This window comes from Megalops cyprinoides, chromosome 15 (genome assembly GCF_013368585.1).
Source record: "Megalops cyprinoides isolate fMegCyp1 chromosome 15, fMegCyp1.pri, whole genome shotgun sequence".
NCBI lineage: Eukaryota > Metazoa > Chordata > Actinopteri > Elopiformes > Megalopidae > Megalops > Megalops cyprinoides.
Window position 1 is genome coordinate 12,605,342 of NC_050597.1, and position 26,228 is coordinate 12,631,569.

General features: G+C 43.8%; 1 protein-coding gene across 1 annotated transcript in view; it reads right to left on the reverse strand.

The window, feature by feature from the left end:
* Positions 1 to 23,970, reverse strand: part of egln1a (egl-9 family hypoxia-inducible factor 1a) — a 29,170-nt gene extending 5,200 nt beyond the window's left edge. Inside the window, exons 1-2 of the mRNA XM_036546203.1 lie at positions 23,002 to 23,970; positions 1,479 to 1,598 (exon numbers count right to left, since the gene is read on the reverse strand). Of these exons, the coding sequence (XP_036402096.1) occupies positions 1,479 to 1,598; positions 23,002 to 23,733 (852 nt within the window). The 5' untranslated portion in view covers positions 23,734 to 23,970. The remainder of the gene's footprint in view (positions 1 to 1,478; positions 1,599 to 23,001) is intronic.
* Between the last annotated feature and the right edge of the window lie 2,258 nt (positions 23,971 to 26,228).

Consider the following 26,228-nt stretch of genomic DNA (forward strand, 5'->3'; position numbering starts at 1 on the left):
CCAGTGACCTTTCGGTTACAAGTCCTGCTCCTTACCACTACGCCACACTACTGCTTACCACACGCACACGTCTCCACTGGTCACCATAAATCTATGGCATTCCCCTGTAATATAAGCACTGTGAGCCTGGTTGATCGCTCATTAAGACCATGTCATCAGCTATTTTTTTTTTCAATGGCATACAGGGAACTGCCCATGGAGAGAAAGAAAATGAAACAAAGGCAGCACACGTGTGAGGTATGTGCTTTTGCCCAGGAGATTTCTGATGAACTTGACATTTGCCTTGTCATAATTCTATGATTTAGAACAGTCCAAACCTATCACTCATGATCTTCTGTAGTCACTAATGCTCTGAGAGGGTATTAGTGTCACCTCTATGACACATTATCTCACACTGCCGAAACTGAGCTTCCTGTAATTTGCTAGTTCTCCATAAGCTGGTTGAGGGGGTTAGGCATCTCATTGGGCTTAAAGCCTCAAATGCCTTTGACACAGCTAATCTACACAGTCCTTTATATCAGCTGTTGCCATTTTATTATGATTGCTGCCGTTTGCCATTTTAGTATGATTGTTGTTGCTGTGTGCCATTTTATTATCATCGTTTCCATATTTACTCCTGCAGCTTCCGGGGTTTCTTAATGCGAGGGGGTTTTGTTCCGGCTCCTTTTCAGCGAACCCTTGACCAAGTGACCTCTGAACTCAAACAGCGAGACCGGAATAACAGCCGCCCCCTTATCTGACGGCGGCATCCTTTTGTTGTTGCCGTCGCCGCCTCCGCTGCCGCTTATCGCAATGAAGCCCCCCCGGCATCCAGCGGCGGGCGGAAGCGTGCTTCCCAGGGTGTGGGGACGGGGGTGGCGTGACTGGACTCTGCGCCCGGGGAGGGGGGGGGGGGGGGGGGGTACTCCGCGCACGGCGGCTCGGGCGGGCTCCACCTGGAGGTGACCCCCGCCGCCTCCGTGCTTCCTGATGGCACTTCCTGATACGCTAAGCTCCTTTGGGGGCACTCTCGCGGGGATTATGGGATCCCTGCTTAATGGGATTACGGTGAGGGAGCCTGGCAGAGGAGCACGTACAGAGAGGCGGCCGCAGCGTCAGCGCTGCCGCTCTTACCCACCCGGCACCCTCCCACACACTCAAGAAGATATCGGTGGTTTGAAGATATCGATTTTCAGACAGGAATCCTTTTTTTCCCTTATTCCCCAAGCTGAAGTTAAAGGCAGAGTTATATATGCCACCATGTGACAGCATAATTGTAAAATCATGTTTTCAGTTTTTCAAACCATGCATGTTTTTCCCAGCACACTAGCATCAACAGTATTACCATCAACATAGCATAAACAACACAGTACATGGGACGTCATTTAGGGACGCAAGTCAAAGAATGGATGTCAGAAAAAGGCAACTCTTCTCTGACATACTTCTAGATAATAAAAGATAAATCACACATTTGAAAAGGACTCTTGGCATTTACGTACCTTGGCATCCCAGTTTTTATTAAGATAATATATACACGTGACACATCTCCCATCACCATTAGGGTTATCCACATGCCGCACATATCCTGTCCCTTTGCCAGGGTAACACGCCACCATTGCCTGAAATAGAAATAAAATGCACTGGTTAAAATCTTTAAATACCTTTGTCACGAGACAGGTCGTTTTGTTGTGTCCCAAACTGAGTGCTGTCAGTTTTTTCTTCTTTAATGGTTTAATATTTATCCTGGCAGACTGATACATGGACAGACTGATACGAGGACAACAGACAGGTCTTGCAAATGCAGAACACTTTTTTTGTACTTTTCTGCTCCTGCAAGCTCATGTAAGTGGATCCTGAAATCCTGCAACACTCTCTGTGAGAAAATGCCAGATTATTTAATATAAACTGAAAAGGCCATAGAGGTTGCATGATGGGATAGGTAATGTCCACCAGTTATGATAAGTTATTTACTTCTAATGAGAATACAAAAATCAGAGGGATGACATCAGAAGATTTCATTGCACTGAAGCTCCAAAACCAATGCTCAATGAAGCAAAATCTGGACCCCCCTTTTGTGGAGTTCTCCAGCACCAGCACTCTGGTGACTGGAGTGTATTAAATGTCCTTTGAGTCTGAGATAAAAACTAGTGTAGTCTGACTGGCAAAGGGTTGGGGGGTGGGGGACAGGTCCGACAGGAAGTGGCTCAGTTTTATATCTGTAAACAGGCCATTGTTGACGCACACCACTTGTGTATGTTAACTGCCCTGGCACCGACTGGCCTTATTGTGCGGGTCCCCACCTGCGCCACACAGAGGCTCACTTACAAATTACGTATTCAGATTATAAACTTTTGGCTGCAGCTAAAATAAATCTGGGCCATAATACAGTCCGTCAACATCCCGGTGCAGTTTCCTTTTCTAATGAGACTCAAGATCTGAGCAGGGTATTTATAATAAACCGCTCCCTTCTGTAAACCTACTGCCCCACACACACACACACACACACACACACACACACACACACAAAATGTGCCAACATGAAAGCAGCCAAAAAACAAAGTTTATCTATGCAGATTTTTTCTTTGGGGGATGTTTCGTACAGTAAGCAATTAAACAAAACCCTAAAATAACATCAGGCTAGTCCTGACACACCACCACCACAACAATGGTTTTCCAGATCAGATGCTAATAAAACCAGCATCCAAAGGGTATCCAACTCCAGCACTGGCACAGTTACAATGCTGTTTGAACGGGGCATGAAATTCATTAAATTACATACATTGCACGATTGGCATTTAGCAGATGCTCTTATCCAAAGTGACTTACATAGGTTACAGTTGTATTATACATGTTACCCATTTATACACCTGGATATTTACTGAGGCAAGTATGGGTTAAGTATCTTGTCTAAAGGTACAACAGCAGCGCTTTTTGGTAGCCTTTCAGTTATGAGTCTGCTCCTCACCACTATGCTACACTGCCACCCCTCATTTTCTTAGGGAAGGTATTCTGATGTGATGAGTATCACTACAAACACATGTCATGACTCAGGCCTTTCCTGGCATGCAATAACTAATGCCTATGCAATACCAAATACCTGCATTTTCAACAAAGTGCATCCTCTTTTATTCTTATACTTTACTATATGACAAGTTATAATGTAAGATACACAAATGGAAAATAATGAACAACTAGAATGCCAGCAGTATGTATAAATTGAAATCATATTTATTTTAAACTTAAACACTTCACCACATTTGAGCATGCTGTTTTAAGAGTGTTTCTTTCTACAGTAAATCTTACTGAATAATCTACAATGACATTAGTGTTTTTAAAACTGTTGTGATATGTAACAGTGACAGTGATATGTAATTTAAACAGAAGCAAAAACAAAGATAATGGACAAACTGACACTAAAATCACACAGGAGAAAAGACTATTTGAATAATCATTAAAGAACAAGTAAGAGTCACCAACTATAATGGACGAGCAATAATCTCTTCAATTCCATTCCAGAAGTCACTATATTCATGGATGGGCCTTTAACACACTGTAATCAAAATAGCTTTCATGACAAAACTTGGGTACTGAAGTACAAAAAGCTTTCACAAACTATGAGAAATTATTTCATTCTTGTGCTTTGTGCCCTGAAAGGTTCAACCAAGGTGACAAAAATGACAGTCTTTAATGAAAAATGTTTTTTGAATTGATTCGAGATATTGATACATACTCACTAAAATTACACCTGTATATGAGTCACTTGTGATCACATGTGCGCACACTGGTCAAGGAGTACACTGAATCAACACAGCTGTGCTACTACAAGCATAAGATCTGTGTAGCATATATAGGGTCCCTTGTTTACAATGTGTCATTATGAATCTTTTTTATGGTGTTACATATATGCAAAGCAAAGATTTAGAAGGTTTGAGGGCATTTTATCTTAAAGAAAAATGAACTACCACCACTATTTTTACGAGACTATTGCTTGCCAAATTTGTGGGGGGGGGCACGGAGTTGAAATCAGTATTAGTTTCTTTAAAAATTAAGCAAGGGTTACGTACCCTACACTGGTAATTATTAACTGGAGACTAGCTGAAGCAGCCAGGCTGGACACAGACATACAGGTCAAAGAGATTAAATGGCAACAGTGCTGATTATAACTCTGCATTATTTTCCCTTTCTAATCTGTTTACTTTCTCTCAAGTGTTGGAGAACAATAGGCAAACATGCTGTGGCTTTCAGACCATTCCCCCTTCTTGAGCTCGGAGTCAGACTGGATTGTAGTTTAACAGACCGGTAAATAAACTGGGAGACTACATTATTTCTGTGAAGCAACATCCTTTCACCTTCAGTGACACTGGCAAGGAAATGAGGCAGAAACAATCGGCTGAATTAAAATTTGAATTTGCCTCCATAAAAAAGGTACCGTATTGTAGCGAAGGGCGAGAGCAGTCACCCCACCCGGCTAAATAAATGACTCCCATCTCCATAACTAGCAGATTGTAAAGAAATTAGCTGGTTATAGCTATCTGACATCCACTTATCTATTTACTTATCAACTAATGCAGCCTAGTGCCTAGCTTCCAGCCAGTGATAAATGCAACGTTCGCTGGAGACACATTAGCTGGCAGGCTTTCAAAGCCTTAATGACAGCCTGTTAAGATAAAAATTTATTTTGGGGCAAAAGTGCAAGTAAAGGCCTACAGTATAAGCTTGCACTAGGGTAACAGGGGCATTGACTACAGCACAAGTTACTTCAGGAAATACAGTGAGTGTGTAAGATATGTACTCCCTAGTTATTTTATCGCTAAATAAAGGCAATGGAAAACCTGCCTTTCTGCATTTCCTGAGCCTAATCCTCATTAATGCACAGATAAAAGTGCTGGCCCTCCACTAGGAGGAGGAATGGTTTAAACACAGAAATTATTCAAGAAACACTTAACTCCATTTCTTTAGCCCTCATTCTCAACACGGACGACGAAGTGTTAAAATTTCAAATTTCAGTTTTTTACATGATTAAATTTATGATTTGATCACATACTATGCAATTCACAATTTACTTTGGACTGCACAAATACGCAGAGCAATAAGAAAACAAAACCCTTTTCAAACGCGCCACAATAAGGCATGTGCCCTGAGTCACAGAGCATTGCGGTGACAGAGAGATGAAAAGGAGCTGTATGCGGTATATTTGGACACAGAGCAGAGTAAGACGGTGCTGCTGCAAATGCAAAACAGGGCAGGAGAACATGTTTTCGCTGCTCCAGTCCCCCACCAGTTGCTTTTGCTACTGCCAGCCTACGACACCATGCTCACCAGTGGCCTGCACTTAAAGCGAACCTCTTCGGGACCCACACCGAGAACACCGAGGGGTTCAGTGACACTCTCCGACATCTCTTCTGTTGTGCTGGCCTCTTGCTCAGTTGGGGCGAGGGTCAAACTCAAAACGGCTTTCTGCAGGAAATTGTGCTGGCTGACAGACCTCCTCCTACACCTCCGTAGCCCCGGCTGGAAAGCCCCCTCCCCAGCCTGCCTCTTACCGCACCGCGGTGCTACGCTGGGACAGCAGCGTAGTGAACTGAGGTAACCCTCGCGGGCTTGCTGGCGGCCTGCCAGACCAGCGGTATTTACTGCTCCTGCTACGTGCCGTGCGTGAGCAACGCTGCGGATCCGCTGCCGTGGCCCGGCACAGGAGGGAGGCTGAGGAGACCAGTAAACACATTTATCAGTGTCAGGGCGGAGCGTGTATGCGGGGGGGGGGATGAGGCCAGAGGACACGGAGATGACCGTGAGTGGCTGCAGCTCCCGCCAGAGGGGACGCACGCGCTGGCCGTCACACTGGCACTCCCTCCGGGGGTCGGACAGCAGCGGGAAATACAGGCAAACACACCACCCCCACCCGCCTGCCCCCGCGCAACGGCATGCTAGCTCCAGACCAGTAAATACAAGGGGGCAGGACAAGGCCTGGCTGGGGCAGGGGGTGGGAGGGGATGGGAGGTGGTCACTGTTGAGCTCTATTTCAGATACATAAAAAAAAAAAAAGTGGAATTTCCATCTCCTAACAAAAGGGTTGCCTCCGATATACTGGCCCCTCCTTGAAAAGCAACCCCTGAGGCCAGCTGAACCGTCATGAAGCTGCAGCAACGATAAATGACAAATGGAGTCATTGTTCTTCCCCAAATTGTGTTTCAGAGAAACGCTGTATTGTGAACGGAAATGGCTGGGTTCTTTGGTGAGGGAAAATAAACAGAGGCTTCAGAGGTAATGTTGTAAATTGAAAAAGCTTCTTTAGCACCTGAACCTGAATCCATGAATAGCACTTGTGGCCAGCCCAAAAGAAAGATTGAGGTCCAGATTGGGTAATTACACGCCACCCCTCTCTCGGCCAGCCCACACTGTTCATCTTGAGAATGCACTGTCAAGACAACATAACACAATACTTACTGTGCTTGTGCATACATATATAAGCTGCTACATACATATACAATTTTGGCAGCCAGTTCTATGAGTAAGACCTTCACATATACTTCACATATTAGTAATATGACAGCTGAGCAAAGTGCATGAAAGCCAAATTAGCCAGCAATTTGGAGCACATAAGCTAGAAATATGAACTTCACATATAAATATATCAATGTCAATAGATACACATATGCATAAATAAACACACAGTCCGAATAACAAATAAAAGTCTAAAAAACTGCAACCTGGGTAATCCATGGCAAAACACAGCTGTAAGGAGTGTTGCCCCCTTTTCAGAGCAGTCACCCTGTATCCGCTTATTGAGCGCTGCTTTCCGTATTAACTCGTCTTTGACTTTTGGCGCTGCTTGCATGTGATCGGGTCATGCTGGCAGCCCCTGATAGAATGTACAGATTAAGAGCAGGGGATAATTCCACTCCTGTACCAGGAACCAGACAGTGAAAGACGAATCACATTCCTTTCACCGCCTTTCACAAGGCCATTGCGCGGGACACTCCCACTCATTTGCAACCGGTTTGCTATTCCGACGGGTCTGTGTAGCAGTGAAAAGGGACTCTGTTCTAGACGAGAACGTCAAGGCCAATGCTAAAGCGCAGTTCTTTTTGACTCTTCAAGTACAAAAGAGTTTCGTTAAATTATAAACACACCCCACTCAAGCCCACCTTCCCGCCACCCAACAGCAAAGCAGCAAACTGTCATACTGTGAGGTGGAGGAGGAGATATGACTCGCGAAAGGCTTCGATAAAATGATTTTCGCTGCTTGTGGTGGGGACACAGTGTGGCATTCCTGTCTCCTCTGTTGCTGAAGCTGAAGCGCTTCACATGAGAGCTCTCTTTTATTCCGTGCCAAATCATTCTTCCGCATTCCTCGCTGGGCTCATTAGTAGGCTGACCCCATGCGCTGTACTGTTTGTTTACATTCCACAAATGCTGCTTCTCAACGCACGCTGCTTTTCTGGGTTTCAGGCCGTGAGGGTCTGCTCTCGGCCTGTAAGGTAGTCTACTGTTGCACCCAACGGGCCTCGAGGCCCTGCAGGGCCGAGGCCGGGCCCTGCGGGATTTTTTTGGGTGGGGGGGCTGAGGGGGGAGCTCCCCGGGGGGGGTAACCAGTCAGACACGTCCTCTGCTCTGCAGACAGGAAGGCTCCCACTGGAACCTGCAGCTGCTGCTGGCTAAAGGACACTTCCTGTAGGCTTCTGCTGGCTGCTACACACGCACACACACTCCCACAGGCACGCACACTCTCACGCACGCATGAACACTGATGTGTGTACACACACAGATATGTATGCACTTACATACACACGCACACACACCCCAACAGCAGCAATGTGGAGATTTTATCTCGTGCACTGAGGAGGAGACTGAACTGTGAGAAGTAGTGTTGGAACAGGTTTTTACTCTCTAATAGTGAACATAATCAGTATGCAACAACATGCCATCAAACACCACCGTGAAAAAGCGTGAAAATGACCTTAACGATAACATCATTGCTGAAATGAGTAAAGTGATTCTAGGTGGCATTCTTACTAACATTTATCATATTATGTAAAATTTTTCCCAAGAAAACTCTGCAATTTGACTAGAACATTTTAGGCATGTCACCACCCCAAACTCTGTCTAACTAACATGATTTACCAAAACTGAACAACTTTCAACTTACTCTGCATGCCCCAGATGCAAGGGCAAAGAGCTGCACTCAGAGAATCAGGCTGTGCAAATGACTCCATTTCAGCAGGGGTATGTGGCACAGTCCTGTCCATGTGTCTCAGCACCACGAAAGCACCATGAGTCCCAGGGTATAATCACAGCACATCTCTCACATGCTCTTCCTCTCAGTGGCCTTGGTCAGCAAGACCTTGGCAAACAGTCATTTCGCGTCATGTGCTGTTTTGCTTCTATTGTTCTGCTGAAAGATCAGCAAGACTAAGAAAAATGTTGTGCCTATAGTCAGCGCCGTGAATACAAGCAGGCACGGACAGAAACGGCAGCAGTGTCTGCGCGGACGGCGGGAAAAAGGGCACCTCCGGCACCTGTCCTGTTTGCCGGTTCCACTACAACATCCTGTTGAGAGAGCTACACGGGGGAGTCGGAGGAAACCGCGGCTGCAGAAATCGGAGCCCTCCCGAAACTTTTCAGAAAACAGTTTTATGCCGCTGCAGTGTGTTTTGCTGTGGCCAGTGAGATTTTGAAAACATTTAGCCTACTCAATTACCCAAATGACTCGAAACATGAAAACCCAGTCAGCTAACACACCCATGTTTAATCACACAAATAGCATTAAATTCAAAATTAAATTCAAACTGCCAGAACAGGGACAAAAACACTTGAGGCCAAAACTACAGCCAAAAAAAATCGCCTCATGCCGATGACTGAAACTTCCTTTTTTCTTAAAACTGTTTCCAGTATTTCTGACCAGCAAAACCTCTCTGGCCTTCCTAAAACAATCAATTAATGGAACAATAATATTTGGTTTTGTCATCTGATAACAGACATGAAACTCAAACTGGGTCCAAATGCATGATCTGTAGTGATGGGTGCACAACAATGTGATCAGGCTTGTATGTATTTTTCACTGTAATGCTGGTCACATGCTCAAACAGCCTTGGGCAGCTATTAAATAAAGTGTCAAAATAAATGGAGCTCAAATTATAGCATGAAATTTTGGTACTATTAAATGTACAGTGTGACGATAAACTTTTATTTGAAAGGGCACAGCAAACATTCTAACCACTGTCAGTCAATATGGGAATAATGTTGTGGAGTCGGCTGCTGGGCTTCTTCAGTGCTGAGATCAGAGACTCCACAGCCACGCCCGTCATTTCGTTTCCTTCCAGGTTTAGCTCAGACAGCTCCAGGGGGGCCAAATGAATGGCAGAAGCCACACTCTCACAGCTCTTGGAAGTAAGCCCACAGCCCCTCAGTATCAGTTTCTGTACTTTGCAATTTGGACTCTTCAGCCCAGCACACAACAGCGCCACCCCAGTGTTCTTCAGTGCATTTACCCCCAGATCCAGGAACCTCAGCCTGGAATGGCAGGCAGAAATAGTCGAGGCCAGAGTCTCACAGCTTTCCGAGGTGAGACTGCAGGCCTCAAGCCTCACCCCAGTTCCTCCAGTTTACAGTGTGGGCTCTGCAGACCAGGCCAGAGGGCGGTCAGCCTCCCAGGTAATTGATGCTCAGAGCGAGCACCTTTAGGCTGGACTGCTCCACAGAGAGAGCCGCAGCCAGGTCCTCGCAGCAAGCCGCAGTCAGTCCACAGCAGTGCAGCCACAGTCTCTCCAGGTGACAATGAGGGCTCTTCAGCCCAGCAGAGAGCAACCTCACCCCCTCATCACCCAGTTGTTAATTTCGGAGACAGGAGGCCAGGGCGGCGCCTCAGTCAGCGGTCAGGTGGCAGCTCATCAGCCACAACTTCTGTAGTTGGCAGCTGGGGTGGGTGAGGCCAACACACAGCAGCTTCAGGCCATGGTCTTGGATGGGGTTCCATCCAAGTTGTTGGTTGTTTTCTTTGGGCTGGTTTTATAAATATTACAACGTTCTCCTGTCAGAAAGTTTTTTTTGTCACACTTGCTTAAGCCTGACCGTGCTACACCTCCATGTGACTGACCCTAGCTTTCTTTGCAAAGGTAAACACCTCTCCCTATTGTATTCAGAAGACAACGTGTGTGAAACAGGTGACTTGAATGGGTTAGACCTCTCGAGGAAAGCTGTTGACATCTGTCTGGGTTACGCTGTTATTGATGCTCTCACTTAAAGTGCTTTTTTTTCCCCCTCTCACAGCCCTGCTTGTTAGACTTCCACATCATGTGAACCCAGAGGCACAAACTGTTGTGGGAAGCTGCATAACTGAGCGTCACTTGTACCTGCTTCAAGTTTCCGAGCCACAGGGCAATGAGTGTGCGGGTGGGATGCAGCTGCTTTTCCGTGCAGAGACTCTGCGTTCAAAATTTCAACATGCCACTGCTTGGTTCCATTTGATGAAACTGGTTTCACAGCACCTTGTTTTAGTTATGCAGAAGCAGAGGAGACAGAGGTAGGTAAGGAAAAATAAGCAAAGCACATGCTCACAGTCCCACTTACAAACGCGCCTTACTCTACAGGTTCGCATGCGTGTTTGATTCTAAGTCCCTGTGGGCTGCTGCTGCTGCTGCTGCTGCTGGTGTTCACCTCACAGCTTCCTGCAGAGTGACAGAGGACGAAGTATGACAGGGTGGCTCAGTGTGTACTGTAAAGGAGTGGAAGAGGGAACAGGGGGAACAGGCTTTTGTACAGGAGGAGAAAACCAGCCAGGCAGTGTAAGACCTGGGAAGGTGGGAAGGGGGAAAGGGAGGCTGGGGGGGGGGTGGTTGGTGGTGGTTAAAAACAGAACCCCGGGGACTTGGCACAGATGTGCGGCGACAGTCGCCGAAGTCACCTGCTCCATGGCTCAAACTCCGCTGGGAGATCTGGAGTGATACGGGTGCAATATGAGCCCTCTGAGTTTGCGTGAACTCTTAGCCCATCTCTCAGAAAGCTTCCCCATCAGAAGGGGATTTTTTTTCCCCACCTTGGGTTAAAAAAAACTGGGGCCACGTACCCTTCACCCAGTTATGCAATCGGCTATGTTTGATTTCTGTCTCATTGCAAACAAAATCGTATGACTCATGGACCAACACACAGATGTGCCCTGAAGTCACCAGAGCTATGCAGTTCTGGTACAGACACACAATGCAACACAGAAAAATTTCCCCTGTCCTGTTTTTTGGGAGCCTTTTAAGGCCCTGGGCTTGCATGCGTCGTCTTTTATTTATGACACTTCAGGGGGCTGGGACAGCTTTCAAAGATTCATCAGTCTGTGTTTGGCTAATAGGTCATTAACTTTGTTGTTGTTGGCTCTCTTTGTTATCAGCCAATTACTTCAACAATCCAGTTTTCTTCAACTTTTACCTTATCAGCACTGTACAAAGCCATACTTAAATAGCAATAACATGACTCTTCCATCTCTCAGTCATGTCCCTTACAGTAGAGCTACATCATTACACCATTATGAAAATTAACACCCATCCCTATAATATTACAGTGTGACACACGTAATACACAGCTTTTATAGTTCTGCAGATTAGACATAAATATTTATCTATGAGGCTACACTGTCATAATGAAAAGGGGCATGACATTGCAGCAGAAATTACCCCCTTCTTCAGCTAGATTCTACAAAGCAAAAATTCACCTCTATTTCAGTGATGATCAGCATAACTGACAGACTGAACACAGAGAGAGTTGGTTGACATCTGTTTGGTCTCTAAGACAGCTATGCACCTGCTCCATGTTTAAGGAACCACTGACCTAAAGTGGACCTATTAAAGTGGACCTTAATGACAAGCAACTTGGTGACAACTGAAATATGATTAGGCACATCATTTTATTGTATCATATATGCCCTTTGATATGAAAATATCAAAGTCACATCCTGTTGCAGTCAACCTGGGCGATTTTGGCTTCCAACGATTATGAGAACAAGATAATCCAGATAAAACGATTATTGTGCTGCATTATTTATTTAAATGTTTATATATCTAATATTACTCATTTTTTTATTTAACTCATTTTTTTTACATTCATTTTTTTATTTGTATTTCATCTGAATTATATTCGAAGTTCAAGAAAATCCACCGTTAAAAAGTTTTTTTTTAACAGTGAATTAAAGTTTTTTTTTTTTAATTTTTTTTTTTTTTAAATTTCAATAAATGCATGTTTCCAAAGTCAATGAGTAATCGTGTTAAATAATCGTGATCTCAGTATTGACCAAAATAATCGTGATTATTATTTTTGCCTGAGCAGCCCGACAACCTACCATATTACATAAGTATTACATAACACACAGAGTGAAATTCTAAACTTAGCGGTAGACTTTGAATTGATTTACAGTCAATATTCCAGGGCGCGTGTTACACTTGTGCTTATGTCAGTTTATGGCATGGAAAGCTTTCAGCACGGGGCAGCACAAAGTTGTAACTTTGCATTCCTGGTTAAGACACAGCAAAACGTACATACGGTTAAGCTGACATTTCATCTTCCTAAGCTGTCGCAACAGAGGAACATTTATGGCACCACAGAAAAGGGAATAAAAGCAAAAACGGAAGAAAAAAAGCACCTCACACGGCTGCAACAGTGCATTTTCACCTTTAAAGAGTGGATTGAATTTTTTTTTTTTTTTTTTTTTTGACGAGTTGCGCAATATCTTTTCAATTCCCTGCAGCATTTGTGATTGATCTGACCCCGGTCTGGCTCTCTCAGGAGAAGCAGGCCAAGACTGAGCAAAACTAAAGACAGGCTGAAGCAGAATGAGGGCGCAGCCACTCTCCCCTCTCTCTCCCTCTCTCTCCAGCCACCCAGAACACATGTAATCTCATGCAGCCATCTTTCCAAATGCATCTGAATCTGCCATGGCTAAGGCTGATAATAATAACATGGATGGATATGGATGCCCACCGCTTACATTTCAAGTTTCATTACTTTACCTAAGATGTTGTTGTTGATGTTTGTTGAAGTAGTCAACAATTACAGGTCAGACGCGATGCACTTTACATTTACATTTCGTTATTTATCAGATGATCTTATCCAGATCAACTTACAAAAGCCAATACAAAACAGTTAGGCTTGAAGCAGAGATGATATCAAATCATCAGTGTTGCAACCAACGCTAGCAGTATGTAACGTTTTAGGCTTTTGTTGTATTTTTACCATATCCATTCACAGAATAAATGACTGAAACACCCTCTATGTACAAGGTTGCCAATGACAGCAATATATATTGCTCTCTAAAGTATGACCTTCTAAACTGAGATTGTATACATAAACATCTCAGCCTCCATCTGATCTTTGATCAATGTTTGATCAATAATGCAGGTAACACCACAGTGAATAGGACTTCAACTAATCGCTTTACCCTAAACATGCACTTGATAGTCATTTCATAGTGCCTCATGAGAAAAATCCACATATGAACCAAATTAGACGGAAAATTGCCTACAATTCAGAGTAGAGGAAACAGGTTTACACAGGTGTTTACTGTTCTGTGCAACCAACTATGCCAGTATGTCACAGAGGTGGGCTGTTATCTGTCAGATCTGCGACCTTCAGCAGGAGAAAACCACTATTCCTTGCAGAAGAGTAATAAACATGCATTATTTAAATATTCAAATGTATTCATATGCGCATGTGTTCATGCACAGCAATATAACAATCCCTTCTGCTGCTAAATGATGCTTCCCCTGAACTGTGAGCAATGGAAACCCTCGTGATGATTCAAGAAAGTGTGTGAAGAGTGAATTCAGCTTTCAGCTCTCATTAAAATACTAAGTAACAGATTAAGAGAGTGTGTGTGTGTGTGTGTGTGTGTGTGTGTGTGTGTGTGTGTGTGTATGTGTGTGTGTGTATTGTAATGAGTAAGTCACTGTGCTACAGTAACACAGAGCTCGCGTGACAAAAACAGAGAGTGTTTTGGAGAGCTGAGCCGTGTGTGTGTGCCAGCGTGTGTGCAATGTGTGTGTACAGAAACAGATAAGCTACCCGTGAGCTCAGACAGTCAATAAACTATTAGGGCCATAAGAGTTTACTTCTTTAGCCAAACAATAGGATTAAAGCTGCAAATGATAACAGCACTTTCAAAGTGCCAGAAAGAAACCGTTGCTTCTGAAGGAGAGCCGTAAGCACAACCTCCTTCTCTGTGCCAACTGTGTCACTCAAAGGCACGCAAGCAGGGTTCCGTGAGAAAACAGAACTCTGGGAACGCACAACACATTTATCAGCCAGCTTGGTATGGGCCTCTGACCTGGGGTGCGCTTGCTCCATTTTGGGATACTGCTGTATATAATGGCCCTTAGAATCGGGAAACATTCTCCTACCACCAACCCTGGGGCCACAAGTGGTGCAGGCAATTCACTGATAACAACTGCTTAGAAGAAGGTTTTAGTAGCTTTCTAAATTTCTACAAGCTTTCTGATCACTCTAGCAAAAAGGAAAAAAATATCAATAAAAATAAGCAAACACTGTGTCATGCACAGTGCAGCTGATGGTAATTATAATTGTACTTAACAAAAACTGTAAAGGGAAATCCACTTTTCCATCACCTTGAGCCTCTGGATAGCGCTGACCTTGAAGGGTTCCTATCAGTTTTACTGGGAGAGCTTTTTGAGAGAGGTTTATGAGTTGTTGTCGGGCGTAACGCCCAGATCGGGCGTTTGGGGCTGAGCCCGGGCATCTGGCCTGAGCTAAGGCGCCAGGGGAGAGGCACTGCCTCCTGGAGTGTGAAATGCAACAATTGTGCTGGAGAGGGATAACCCAACTCAGTATCGGTCACATAGGGCGCAGCTCTAAAGGAAGTCTCTGTTTAAAGCATTGACCTAGTTTTTACAGTTGAGTAAGAACAACATACGGAGATACAAACTACTTAGGCTGGTACTACATTACCATTTAACCCTGCTCTGCTCTGTGGCAGTTCTGTGTTAGGGGGGGAAAAAGTACTAGATCAGACCCAATCTGATTGCACTAGAGCAGGAAGAGACTCAGACTGGCAAGGTAAATGCAGTTAGTCCAGAAGAGGTGAAAGGCATTAAGCATGATAGCATGCGCTGTGTAGCTGATGTCTGCTGAAGCATAGCAAGTAAAAGGTAAAAAGGCAGAAGTCACAGTTTGAGCTTCGTATCTTATGCAAGTTCTCTGGAATGAACAATAAAGAGGAGATTTGCTAAGATAACAATCCTGTAGTTTATACTGTGTCACGTCAGACGTGGCACTGTGGCACGTCAGACTCTGTTGCTGTAAATAGGCCAGCTGGTCCTTACCATACTGTAAAAGCAAAAACTACACAGAGCAACTCTGCTTATCCCCACTGCAACTCCTGCCATACTTCAAAACACTCTGCGCACATTAGGCTCGAACGGACATTCCTTGTATGAATGCTGATGGTGACCCTGACCTCTCTGAAACCCCCAAAACTACATTTCACCATGTTACACCATTGAACCCCACAGAAAAGGAGCTTATGCACGGGGAATGCTGACAACAAAATGAACATAATGAGAAGGGAATGCTGACTACTCTCTCATCTTCGAGGTTTGTGGTGCATATGAAAACTCAGCCATGGTTCAGTGCAGTTTAGTCTCCACATCATACGTTTGCTTCATTTAATCAGCTGTGCCAATAAAAAGTGAGCAAAGAATTGGCTTCCCAATTTAAAAATAACAGTTGAAAATGATTTTAAAATGATGTAGGTAAAATTTAGCTGTGGAAGTGGGTCCAATGCTTCAGTGGGACCTTGCAGTTACTTGTGGCCCACATAACATGGAATGTGTTCAAACCAAACAACAGTTTAGCAAATGTGCTGTTGATCAGAACAGGGTAAGCTTTCACACCCTACTGTTAAATTCAGAACCCAGAGACCACCAGTGGATGTTAGATTTCTATATGACCTTAGGTGTCTGGTTCCCTGCTCAGCTGTACATCCTGTTGGAGAGGGGGAGGTGGGGTGGGGGTTGCAAGGGTCTGCTTCCTTCCTTGATGTGCTGTCCAGGGAAGCATGTTCCTTTCCCATGGAGATAGGTCCCGGCAAAGATGAAACAGCACAAGAAGGTGAACCAGCCAGATAAGGTGAACCAGCCAGAGAAGGTGAACCAGCCAGAGAAGGTGAACCAGCAAGAGAAGGTGAACCAGCAAGAGAAGGTGAACCAGCCAAAGAGGGTAAACCAGCACGAGAAGGTGAACTTCCCAGTGAAGGTGAAACAGCCAGCAAAGGTGAACCAGAGAAGCAGCTGAAGCAGCAAGGGGTGAGGGGGCCCTGCCCTAGCTAACCAATTGTAAGATAACACTTACATAAATGAAATTTTTGTGGAGTTTGTGGAGCTTTTTCCCCCACAAAAACTGTAGCAGCATCACAAGTTGATGGTTCACCATTCTGCAAGTAAATATTCAGTAACAAAAGTCAGCACACACTTGGACTGTGAGGGAGTGGGACCAGGGTAAGGTTGGAGAGTCAGAAACAGTCCGCACCTCTTACCTCAGACTACAGCAGCACACAAAACCAAAGACCTAACATCACAGCACACACCCAAACTTCATTACAAACGGTGGTTTGCCAGGAAAAAAAAAAAAAAAAAAAAGATACGATCCACACAGTACTTAGTGAGGTAGCTACAACCAAGCATTTCTTGCTTCCCAACTTGCCATGTAAGCCTACTACACATGATATGCTGGTAGTTAGTCAGGTTTTCTCTCAGGCTGTCTCAAATAACTTGATACGTTTACCGTAGCCAGCTCACATTAGCCTCGCTCTGCCTTAATGCAAGGCAATCTGGGTGTAAATAAAGTAGCGATGAGGGAGACAGTCAGCCTGTGGACTTAACCTGATCCCCCCCTTTCTCTTTCTCCCTTTTTCTGTATCTCCACCCAACCTGCAGCTGTAAGCAGTAACAACAAGAGCAGTCTCTCTCTCTCTCTCCCAAAGCTAACCTTGCCTGAATCAAACAGCGACAGAATAACAAACGAGGCTGCCAAGATTTACCATGCATAAAACAAGGAAATCCCATCCCCAACCTGAGACCACTGCCTAAATTCCAGGGATTATTTTTCAGCATGGGACAAACAAACTGTTGACCTTGAGTTTGTGTTACCCTTCAAGGGAGAGAGTTATTCATTTAATCTCCTCTCTGACTGTTTCCATTTTATACGTGTTATATTCACTTGTTCCAGTGACTCATCGAAGGCACTTTCTGGGCAAAACCCATAAGGCGTGTTGTTTTTAACCATGAATGATTCCATTCATAGTAATGTTGCACAAGCTTGGTCATTGGCCAACTACTTGGAGCGAAGTCATATCATGACTGATCCACAATACAGTTACAATAATTTCATAAAAGCACATGATCTAAAAATACTACAAAGTGAATTTTGAACAAATGACAATATGGAAATATTTTTCATTTTATATTTCACAGAATTACTTTATGGAAACTACTTTTCCTTCAACACACAGACACGTCAGATGTTCACTGTTCAACTGTAATAAAGCTGTTTAATTTTCCATAGGAGAAAATTCAATTTCTGTTGTGGCAGTGTCTCCAAAGTACTTGATGTTAACATTATTTTGCAAAGTTGGTACATTGCTTGAGCTGTAAATAGCCAACCCTGGACAGTTCTGGATTCTCACCTGCAGGTATGGACCCCTTCAATCACCTCAACCCTCTGCTGCTTTTTCATATGTGGCAATGACCAGTTAGCCAACATTACTAGAAGGCGAAATCTAACAAATGGATACTACTAGGAAAAAGGCATTCTTCCCAGGTCTGAAGAATAATTGTTAGATAACTTGTTTATTGCCATATATGGATGTGGCTGGATAGTATTTCACAACCCTCTCTACACCACACTGAAACCCAAATTTGTGTCAAGACTCATTGGTACATTGGACACCTAGGCCTGCTTCCGATTCATCATCTGCAAATCAGAATCTGACACTTTTTCCAGTTTTATACGTTTAGAATCCGTCTTATACAGGCCTACAACTATCCTCACATGTCATGATTTGTTTTCTCATTTATTCACATTAGCTGTCTCAATAAATAAACGTAAGAGTTTAAAAAATCTTTTTTTTAGTTTAATCCTGTGAATAAAAGGAAAAATAAAATAGCTTTTGGTCTTTTATTTTTACTCTTTTGTATTATTTATTCATTGTGGTCACAAAGCTCCCATTAACATTAACAAAAAAAGAACAAATGATCAAAAATCTGTTCTTAATTGCAGATAATAAAGTAGAAATAAAGGTGCAAGCACTCTTAATGCCAATTCAGGAAGTGCAGCCCTTGAAGATAATTGCTACATGACTTCCTTTTTCCATATTTCAACATCAAAAATGTAGGTCAAGTGTCATCTGTACTCAGAAGCCACTACAGTTATCAGAATACTGTTTATCTGAGTCTCAATCCCCTGCATATGCATTAGCTGAACACGAAATATGAACACTCCAACGTTAGCTTGCATTTGTAGGTTTAGCTCTGTTTTAATGCTCATTAACTTCTACTACTTAAACTGGTTCCTGAGGAAAAGGTAACATTTAGATTAGTGTACCTGCTGCACAAATCTGGCCTTGCCCTTATAATGCAAGACTGAATTAGTTTTTACATATTCAGCCATGAAACGGTCTGACAGATATCTACAGAGCCTATGCAGTGTTTCAAAAAAGCTTACAAGCTCCAACCTAAAAATATCAAGGGCCCTGAGAACTCCCTAAAAGAGCTTTCACACTGGGTACAGCCAAAATAGAACATAAAATTACATTAAAAAGTTTAAAGTGGCAACAAAAAAGCATCAGGAAGCAACTTGGAATTAATATGCAATGCTGGCAGCCCGCATACAGACACAGTGCTGTAAAGCCTCTCAAGGGTCTCTGCACACACACGGCCCTGTTCTGGGCACATTTCGGAGCGGGCGAAAAACAGAAACAAAAAGGAAATATTGCACAGCCGACTGCACTCCCAGAAATTCTCTTCCTGGGCGACTGATAAAAGCACAGCTCAGTTCTGCAAGTCATCGTGGCTACGGTGCCCTTATCCAACCCCTCAGTGCCCACAGCCCCTGTGCAGGAGGCAACGCGCTGTGCCATTCTTAGCCACCGAGTGTGCCCTCTCGCTCGCCGTTCATTCTGACAGGAATATGTGCTTTTAGTGTGCAGAAAACACCAGCTGGACATGTGGAGCAGAAAAAAACACTAAATACATTGTAAAAATCATGAACTGCAATGGATTTCAAAAAAGGGAGAACAAAAATACACCTCCCAAGGTGTTCTGTAATCATGCCTTCATTTTCTCCTCACAGGAATCCTTTCAGAAACTTTTTACAGCCTTACAATTGCTGCAGCACACCTGTACCTATAGCACACAGTAGCTGGACACAAGATTAACTGGGGAGATTAAGCATTTCTTTACACAGTTGAATAGAGGTCTCCTTGAGGGCAGCCTGAGCGGACGCTGTTAGCTTTATGTATTACTCTTGAGTGTCTACTATAACGCCCGTTACATGCTTGTTGCCTCAAATTCTACATTCACTTCCCGAGCACTAAACCCTGCTGTTTGACTCCTAATCCGTTTAAGGTGCAAATGTGTTTGAGCCTGATCCTATAGACCCCTCGCTCAAGCCTCCCTGCCTGAGGTCAAGGCCATTCACACAGAGTCATGGCAGGATTGGCGGATTCAGCAGGATGCCTGCTGTTTAGAAAGCGACTAGTCAGAACATGTGACATCCATGGTGCCCCGTGGGGTGGCGGTGTGTGGGGGCTAAGTCGCACAAAGCCGGGAGCAAGCAAGCCTTAATTACCAGCTACCTGCAATAACTGTGTGCTTAACTGAGATACATACACACTGATGACGGAAGGGAGCAGTTGCTGGTTGCCCACTTGTTTGCAGACATGTCTTTGTGCAGACATGATCTCAGTTTAGAGCACAGACGCCACCGAACGCTGCCAAGCCTGACGCAAGGCTGGTAAACAAGGCCAACGCCACACAGCACTCCTGGAGACAGTGCAGTGAGCCTCACTGACCCTCCATCCCACTGTCTGACCCTGCTGAATGCACACTGCACTCTCACACAGCACTCCTGCAACTCAGGAGAACTGTAGCGCAAAGAGACAGAGACCAGTGTATGCAGTCTCAGGCTTCTGCTTTTCAAATCTACACATTAATGCATGAAGTTAATAACAGCAAAATCAACATGAGCAATTCAACTTACCTTTAAATGCATTTACCTTCACAACCTGACAGGTAAATGCCAATAGCTCCCCGTAACCTCTAAATGCATAGGCTCATTAATCAACAAGAGTGAGAAGAAGCAGTCAAAGTTCTCAGGTCACATGTAAGCTGAGAGAAACCAAGCCGCTGCCAAAGTGAGGCTTAGCTACACATGCTACCAAGAGATCCTGCCAATTCCATCACTCTCCCAAAGATGTCCTTTGAACCTCTGGACTCTCCTCTGTCATACAGTGGGTGGCAAAGGGGTACTGAAGCAACAGGCCTTATTTAGGGGGGGGGGGGGGGGGGGGGGGTTTTGTCTGTTGGTTTCTTTGACCTAAATTTGCTTGCCCTCAAAGATGGTTAACGGAGTTCTCACACAACTGATTCATGATTCATGCCCGGAATTAAAAAGTAAAAAAAAAAAAAAAAAAACGTACCAGCCTGCCAGCCGCAGTTCTTCTCGGAGTCTACCCCCAGCTTCCTTTCTGAGAAGCTTAGACATGCCCACTCTTACATTGGGCAGACAGGCAGCCCTGGGGCAATGCAGAAGAGAGACTGAGTGCAGGCATGAGCAATGACTGAAGCCCCACTCTCAGGAAAAAGTCCGGTCTCCAGGTCCAAACTGGCAACATTCTGGGACCTGAGCATCTTTCAGCAGACAGGCAGGTGCCAGATGCTGAGCATGCAAGCCACTAAAACCACATGAAGGTGGAGAAAATCCTGACCTCAACCAACAGACCTCCAAAGCATGTTAACAAAACCCACAGGGGTTTCAAAACCTCCTCAAAAGAAAAACCGAAACTCAGTGTGAAGAAGAAAAAAAAAAAACACATGATACATTGTCTGAGAAACGCTTCTGGTAATGGCTCTGAACTAGAACGCCCTCTTGGTCTCTGCAGTTAGACAATCTCCAGGTAACACCACAGCTTCATGAACTGGCATCCCATGCTTCCCTTCTGCCTGAATCACAAGCTTCCTTAATTAACATGCATTATCTCTTTTGATATGATTTATGGAGGGAAAATCATTTGGTTTTAAAAGACAACATGATGCAAATTTGATGGCATTATCCGTTTCAAAAGATTATTTTCAAAACCTAAAAATTATAAACTATGTGTACTTCCTTCTGAAGGGCAAATAAATATGCATTCAAATGTAAGCTGCCTGTATGCTTCAACATCATTTATTTTTGAAAGACAGTAGATAGAAACGGAGACAATAATTATAAACTCAATATTGACTTTGTCATGCAATCCGGCTCTTTTTGATTCTTTAGCCAAAAAATCCCAAAAAGACATTGCACAAAACAGATGTAAACTTTTGTGAAAATGTCAGTTTCTAAAATATATAATAGTAGTGCAATTCAGAAGTACATGAGAAGCTAACACCTTCCTACAGATCAGCTGTTGGGGTAAAAGACATTGTAACAATAAAAAGATGAAGACCGATTTGGTAAATTAAATTCCTCTGCTCTCTCGTAATCAATGGATTGTAATCGTATTGTTCTTGATCACACCAGACACTTAAACCTGTAAAGTCACAAAGCTGCGATTGCGAAATCCCCTCCATGAGATTTGACCATATGGAAGAAGGCATTTCTCTGTGCAACCTGTGTTATGGTTTTAAGAACTCGACATGACTGCCATACTTAAGTATGGCTAGAAAATGTCACAGTAAAGGCCTTGGTATTGTCTCCCAAGTGAGGTATTAGTCTCGTGTTAGAACAATGATCAAAAAGTATCCTATGTTAACAAACATGCTATAATTTTGCTTGAATAAACTGAAAAACCTTTTTCCCCCCAAAGTTGCCAATTTAATTTGTGCCAGGTTACAGCCATGACACTCCTTAAGACAAAGGGTTTAACGGAATTACGTAAATATTTAAAGCATTAAACTGAAATAATTCAAATGACAAATTAGAACACGCGCTTTACAGTGCTGGGTGGAATTCATACACGCATTTATAGGTCGGCACTGTCAGAATACTTGCAGAATGGCTGTAAAGTAGTAACTCTTACGCATGTTTTAATGGATATATGAAAACGCATTGTTCCTGAACTAACGGCCAAACCAAATAACTTGCCTCAAACCATACGGAAACTCGTAAAATCAGCAAACCGCTGTCACAGGCCATCAAACACAGCTGTCATCATTGATTATGCACATTGTAAGGTTATGCGTTCATTTGCATTGACCAGCTCCTGTAGTCTATACTGGAAGTTTCATGACTGTATAATTAATCATCAAAAAACCCAATGTACTACTACTAATTCCCCACATACCTAACGTACAATTAATACAGTGTGTGCGCGGCTGGGGGCGGGGTTGCACTGCAGTATCTAAACTAGCGAGGGAGCTAAATCATACCACAGATGCAAACGATGCTAGGGGGTGCATTTCTAAATTCTCGAATACACTAAGTTCTGGTCGTGTAAAGTTCTTAAGTGCATGACAAATATCTGCAAGTAATTTATGGAATTTGTCAGCTGATTGTTGAATTTTATGTACGCTGCTGTAAATTAAAAAAAAAAAATCCCGGTATAAATTTGAGATTGCTCACCGGTCTTTTAAGATAGTTTTCCAGTTTCACTGACCATAAACACTGCGCAGTGCTTGCACTGTCTGGGCACTTTGATTCCATATGGAACCGTGTAGCGACCGCATTTGAATCGGCAAGGTGTTGCTACATTTCGAAAGTGCTCTTCGCACAACCTGGAGGGGGACAGAACTCTTAATATACAGTTTACGTCTTTACTGAGGCTTATATACTTACTTTTGTCCTTCCATTTATTCTGTAGTTTCCCAGTTTGCCATTACAGTGTCTAACCAGATCGTCCATGCGACTCATGAGAAAACTTATTTTCTCACAGCCAGGCTCCTTTCCTTCAATCCACGTTATTTTGTCTCCTCTTATGTCTTTGGAAGAGTCGCTTCTTTGACTGACCAACTGTCCGTCCGTGAATTTACCAGTTTTGTGGAGGGCTATTACGTCCTCCAGAATACACTGTCCGGTCTCTTCTCCAAGAAAGTTGTCCACCACGCAGATACCGTGCTTGTTCATACATGGAACTATATATTCCATGGCTAGTTTTTGCGGAGGAAATCTCGTTTGTCCGTTCGGTTTCGTGTTGTTGTTGATCCCGTCTCCAGCTTGCTTGTCAGCTATGCCCGAGCTCTCCGCGCACGTGATAAAATCTCTCATTCTTTCCCCGTACGAGGAGCTTTGAGAGGCCGAGTTCTCCAGCTCTGCGCGGTTCTTCTGCGTCAGCTGCTGCCCCTCTTTCACGTCCAGAGACGCCTGCTGCGGATCGGGCAGCGGGGGACCCTGTGATTTTTCGGCCTCCTTACAAATACGCCTGTGCTTTTTCCAATCCTGCTTCTGGTGCTCCTTGCTGCAGTAAAAGGAGTTTCGGCATCGGCCGCACTTAAGTAAGTTTTCCATTTTTCCGCACAGCTCACAATACTGCCGGTCCCGGTCCAAATCCAGCGAGCTTTCCTTTTCCATGGTTGCGCAGCGGTCAGTTCACCTTTAAGTCCACTGCCTTCCACGCGTTCTGCGACTGTTAAGTTTGGAAGTGATCTACCAGCAGACGCACCGCAACAAGCGAAACGGAAAATTAGCTTCTCCGCTTCACGGCAAACCAATTTCATCACACATGATCGGTAAACCTCTCTCAGGGTTAATCTGATATACGATTTGGACAAATGGGACTCTGCATGTCGGACGCTCTTTGGACTTCAAAACGCCCATGCCTTCCTACCAGTTTGACAGAGTCGCATGGCGCCGTTCTCTTTCTGAGCTCTGCACGTCCTCCGAACAAACCAAGCCCCTGACGTCAGCATGGAGAGGGCAGGGCCCGCTCAGAGTCCAACTGCCAGGGCTATAGTTTCGCTCACTGCCTAGCAGTTAGAGCGTGTTGTGAGCTGAATATTAGTTGTTTGCTTGTCCGTCCCTGCTGTGTCAGGAAATATTTTGCGGCTGACCAGTTAAATGGACCAAGACTAACCGACGCTGCGGAGCTGTGACCCCCGTCCATGCGGTTTAAAAATTAATGTAGAAAAAATAGGCTATTTAATTTTATTCAGTCGCTCCGGCTGCAGTGACAATATCGCTGTAACGCAAATAATCACTATGACTTTTATGCAGGGAAACATGTCTACTTTGATTTGTGCGTGTCTTCATACACTTGTGTAATCACATAGGCTAGGCTGTTATGAGGGCAACTGTATATTTAAAGCGACATAAAAAGGAATTTAATTACCAACATATGGAAAAGTAATTTCATCTCACCACTGGGTACCAACATGTTGCCATTTTAAAATTTGACTTAGAAAATGGTTTCAGTAGCGGGGCCAATAAATGAATACAAGCTGTTCAGTCTTGCTTTTACTATATATTCTTTTATCACCGTAAATACGTTGCGCTGCAAATCTTAAATATGTTAAAAAGTTAAGCAAAAATTAATAAAATGTAAACATTTGTGAAAATTCTAAGGCAGTGATGAACTGGTGGCTAAAATATGCTTTATAGGATTTGCACAAAGACAAAATCACCAGCCTTCTCCCCTGAATGTAGGTATTGCCAATAAGTTGTCATAGATAAATGTGAAAACGTATATCAGAAAACAGCACAGCTGGCATGGGCTGTAACCTTCTCGGGAAATGCACACAGAGGTACAGGGCTGCACGTACGCAGCTGGCCCTGTTCCTTCTGGAAAGAGAGAGGCATGATAGACCCCCGTCAGGATAAGAGCTTGTCAAAAACTGAGAGGGCAGTGTGACTGCTTACGTGTAGCGCTGTTGTTGCAATTTGGTCAAAACCTATGAATCCAATTGTTAAATGTTTTGCAGTAGAAATCATCTGGTCATAGCCCGTAGGAACTTGTTGAGAGTATTTATTATTGATTTTTTAAAATATTAGCACTTTGTTATTAAAAATTACCGTGGCCCTCTTTTCAAGCAGGCCATCATCCATATGTGATTTGTTACCTGAGCAGAGTTTTGGTTATGGAATTTTTAATGACTGCCTTGTGTAGGAAAATGTTTACAAATTAAGAGCAAAAGACAGGTTTGTCTCTCTGTTATGTAATCACTGATAAAGACCTGATTTCTAGGATTCAAGAAACAATGATCAAAATGGGGCATGAAAAGAAATGGGAATTTAATGTAAATTGCTCAAAAGTTTCAGGACTATTATGATAGCATCATGAGCTGTAAAATGTAGCCTATAAAGAATGAAAAGAAATATACTGAATGTTAAAAGGACACAGAATGTAAAATGATTTAAAGATTTAAGTAATATAATATTTAAGTGAGTTGGCTACTATATAATTATAATAAAATGTGTTTAACCATCCATCTTAACTATCTGTCTAACAGAACGTGAGACAAGTAGATAGTACAAACTGTCTGATTATCTGTTGTGTATCATACAGGTATATGCTAATTCATATTTTGAAAGGAGGGCTGTTTTGACTGAAGACTGCAATGTTATCTGCAAATTTGGACACTGTTGGACAAAGTTTGGACAAAGTTGGACACTGAAGAAAAACCATCTCTCTTCAGCAATCCTGGTGAACTTTTATCGCTGCGCCATCGAGAGCATCTTGACCAGCAGTATCACAGCCTGGTATGGGAACTGCTCGGTTTCAGACCGCAAGGCTCTGCAGCGGGTGGTGAAGACTGCCCAACGCATCACAGGGTCTCCGCTTCTGGCCATTGATAACATACAGAGGATACGCTGTCTACGTCGAGCCCGAAGCATCATCAAGGACTCCTCCCACCCAGCTCATAAACTGTTTGTCCTCCTGCCTTCTGGGAGGCGCTTCAGGAGCCTCCAGTCCAAGACCAGCAGGTTCAGGGACAGCTTTTCCCCCACAGCTATCTCCTTATTGAATTCTGCTCCCCGCTGACTTCCCTACATTACTATGCACATCTCATTGCCCCTCACATCCTTATCCCCCTGGCCGGGACTGATTGTAATACATTTACCACCTGCAC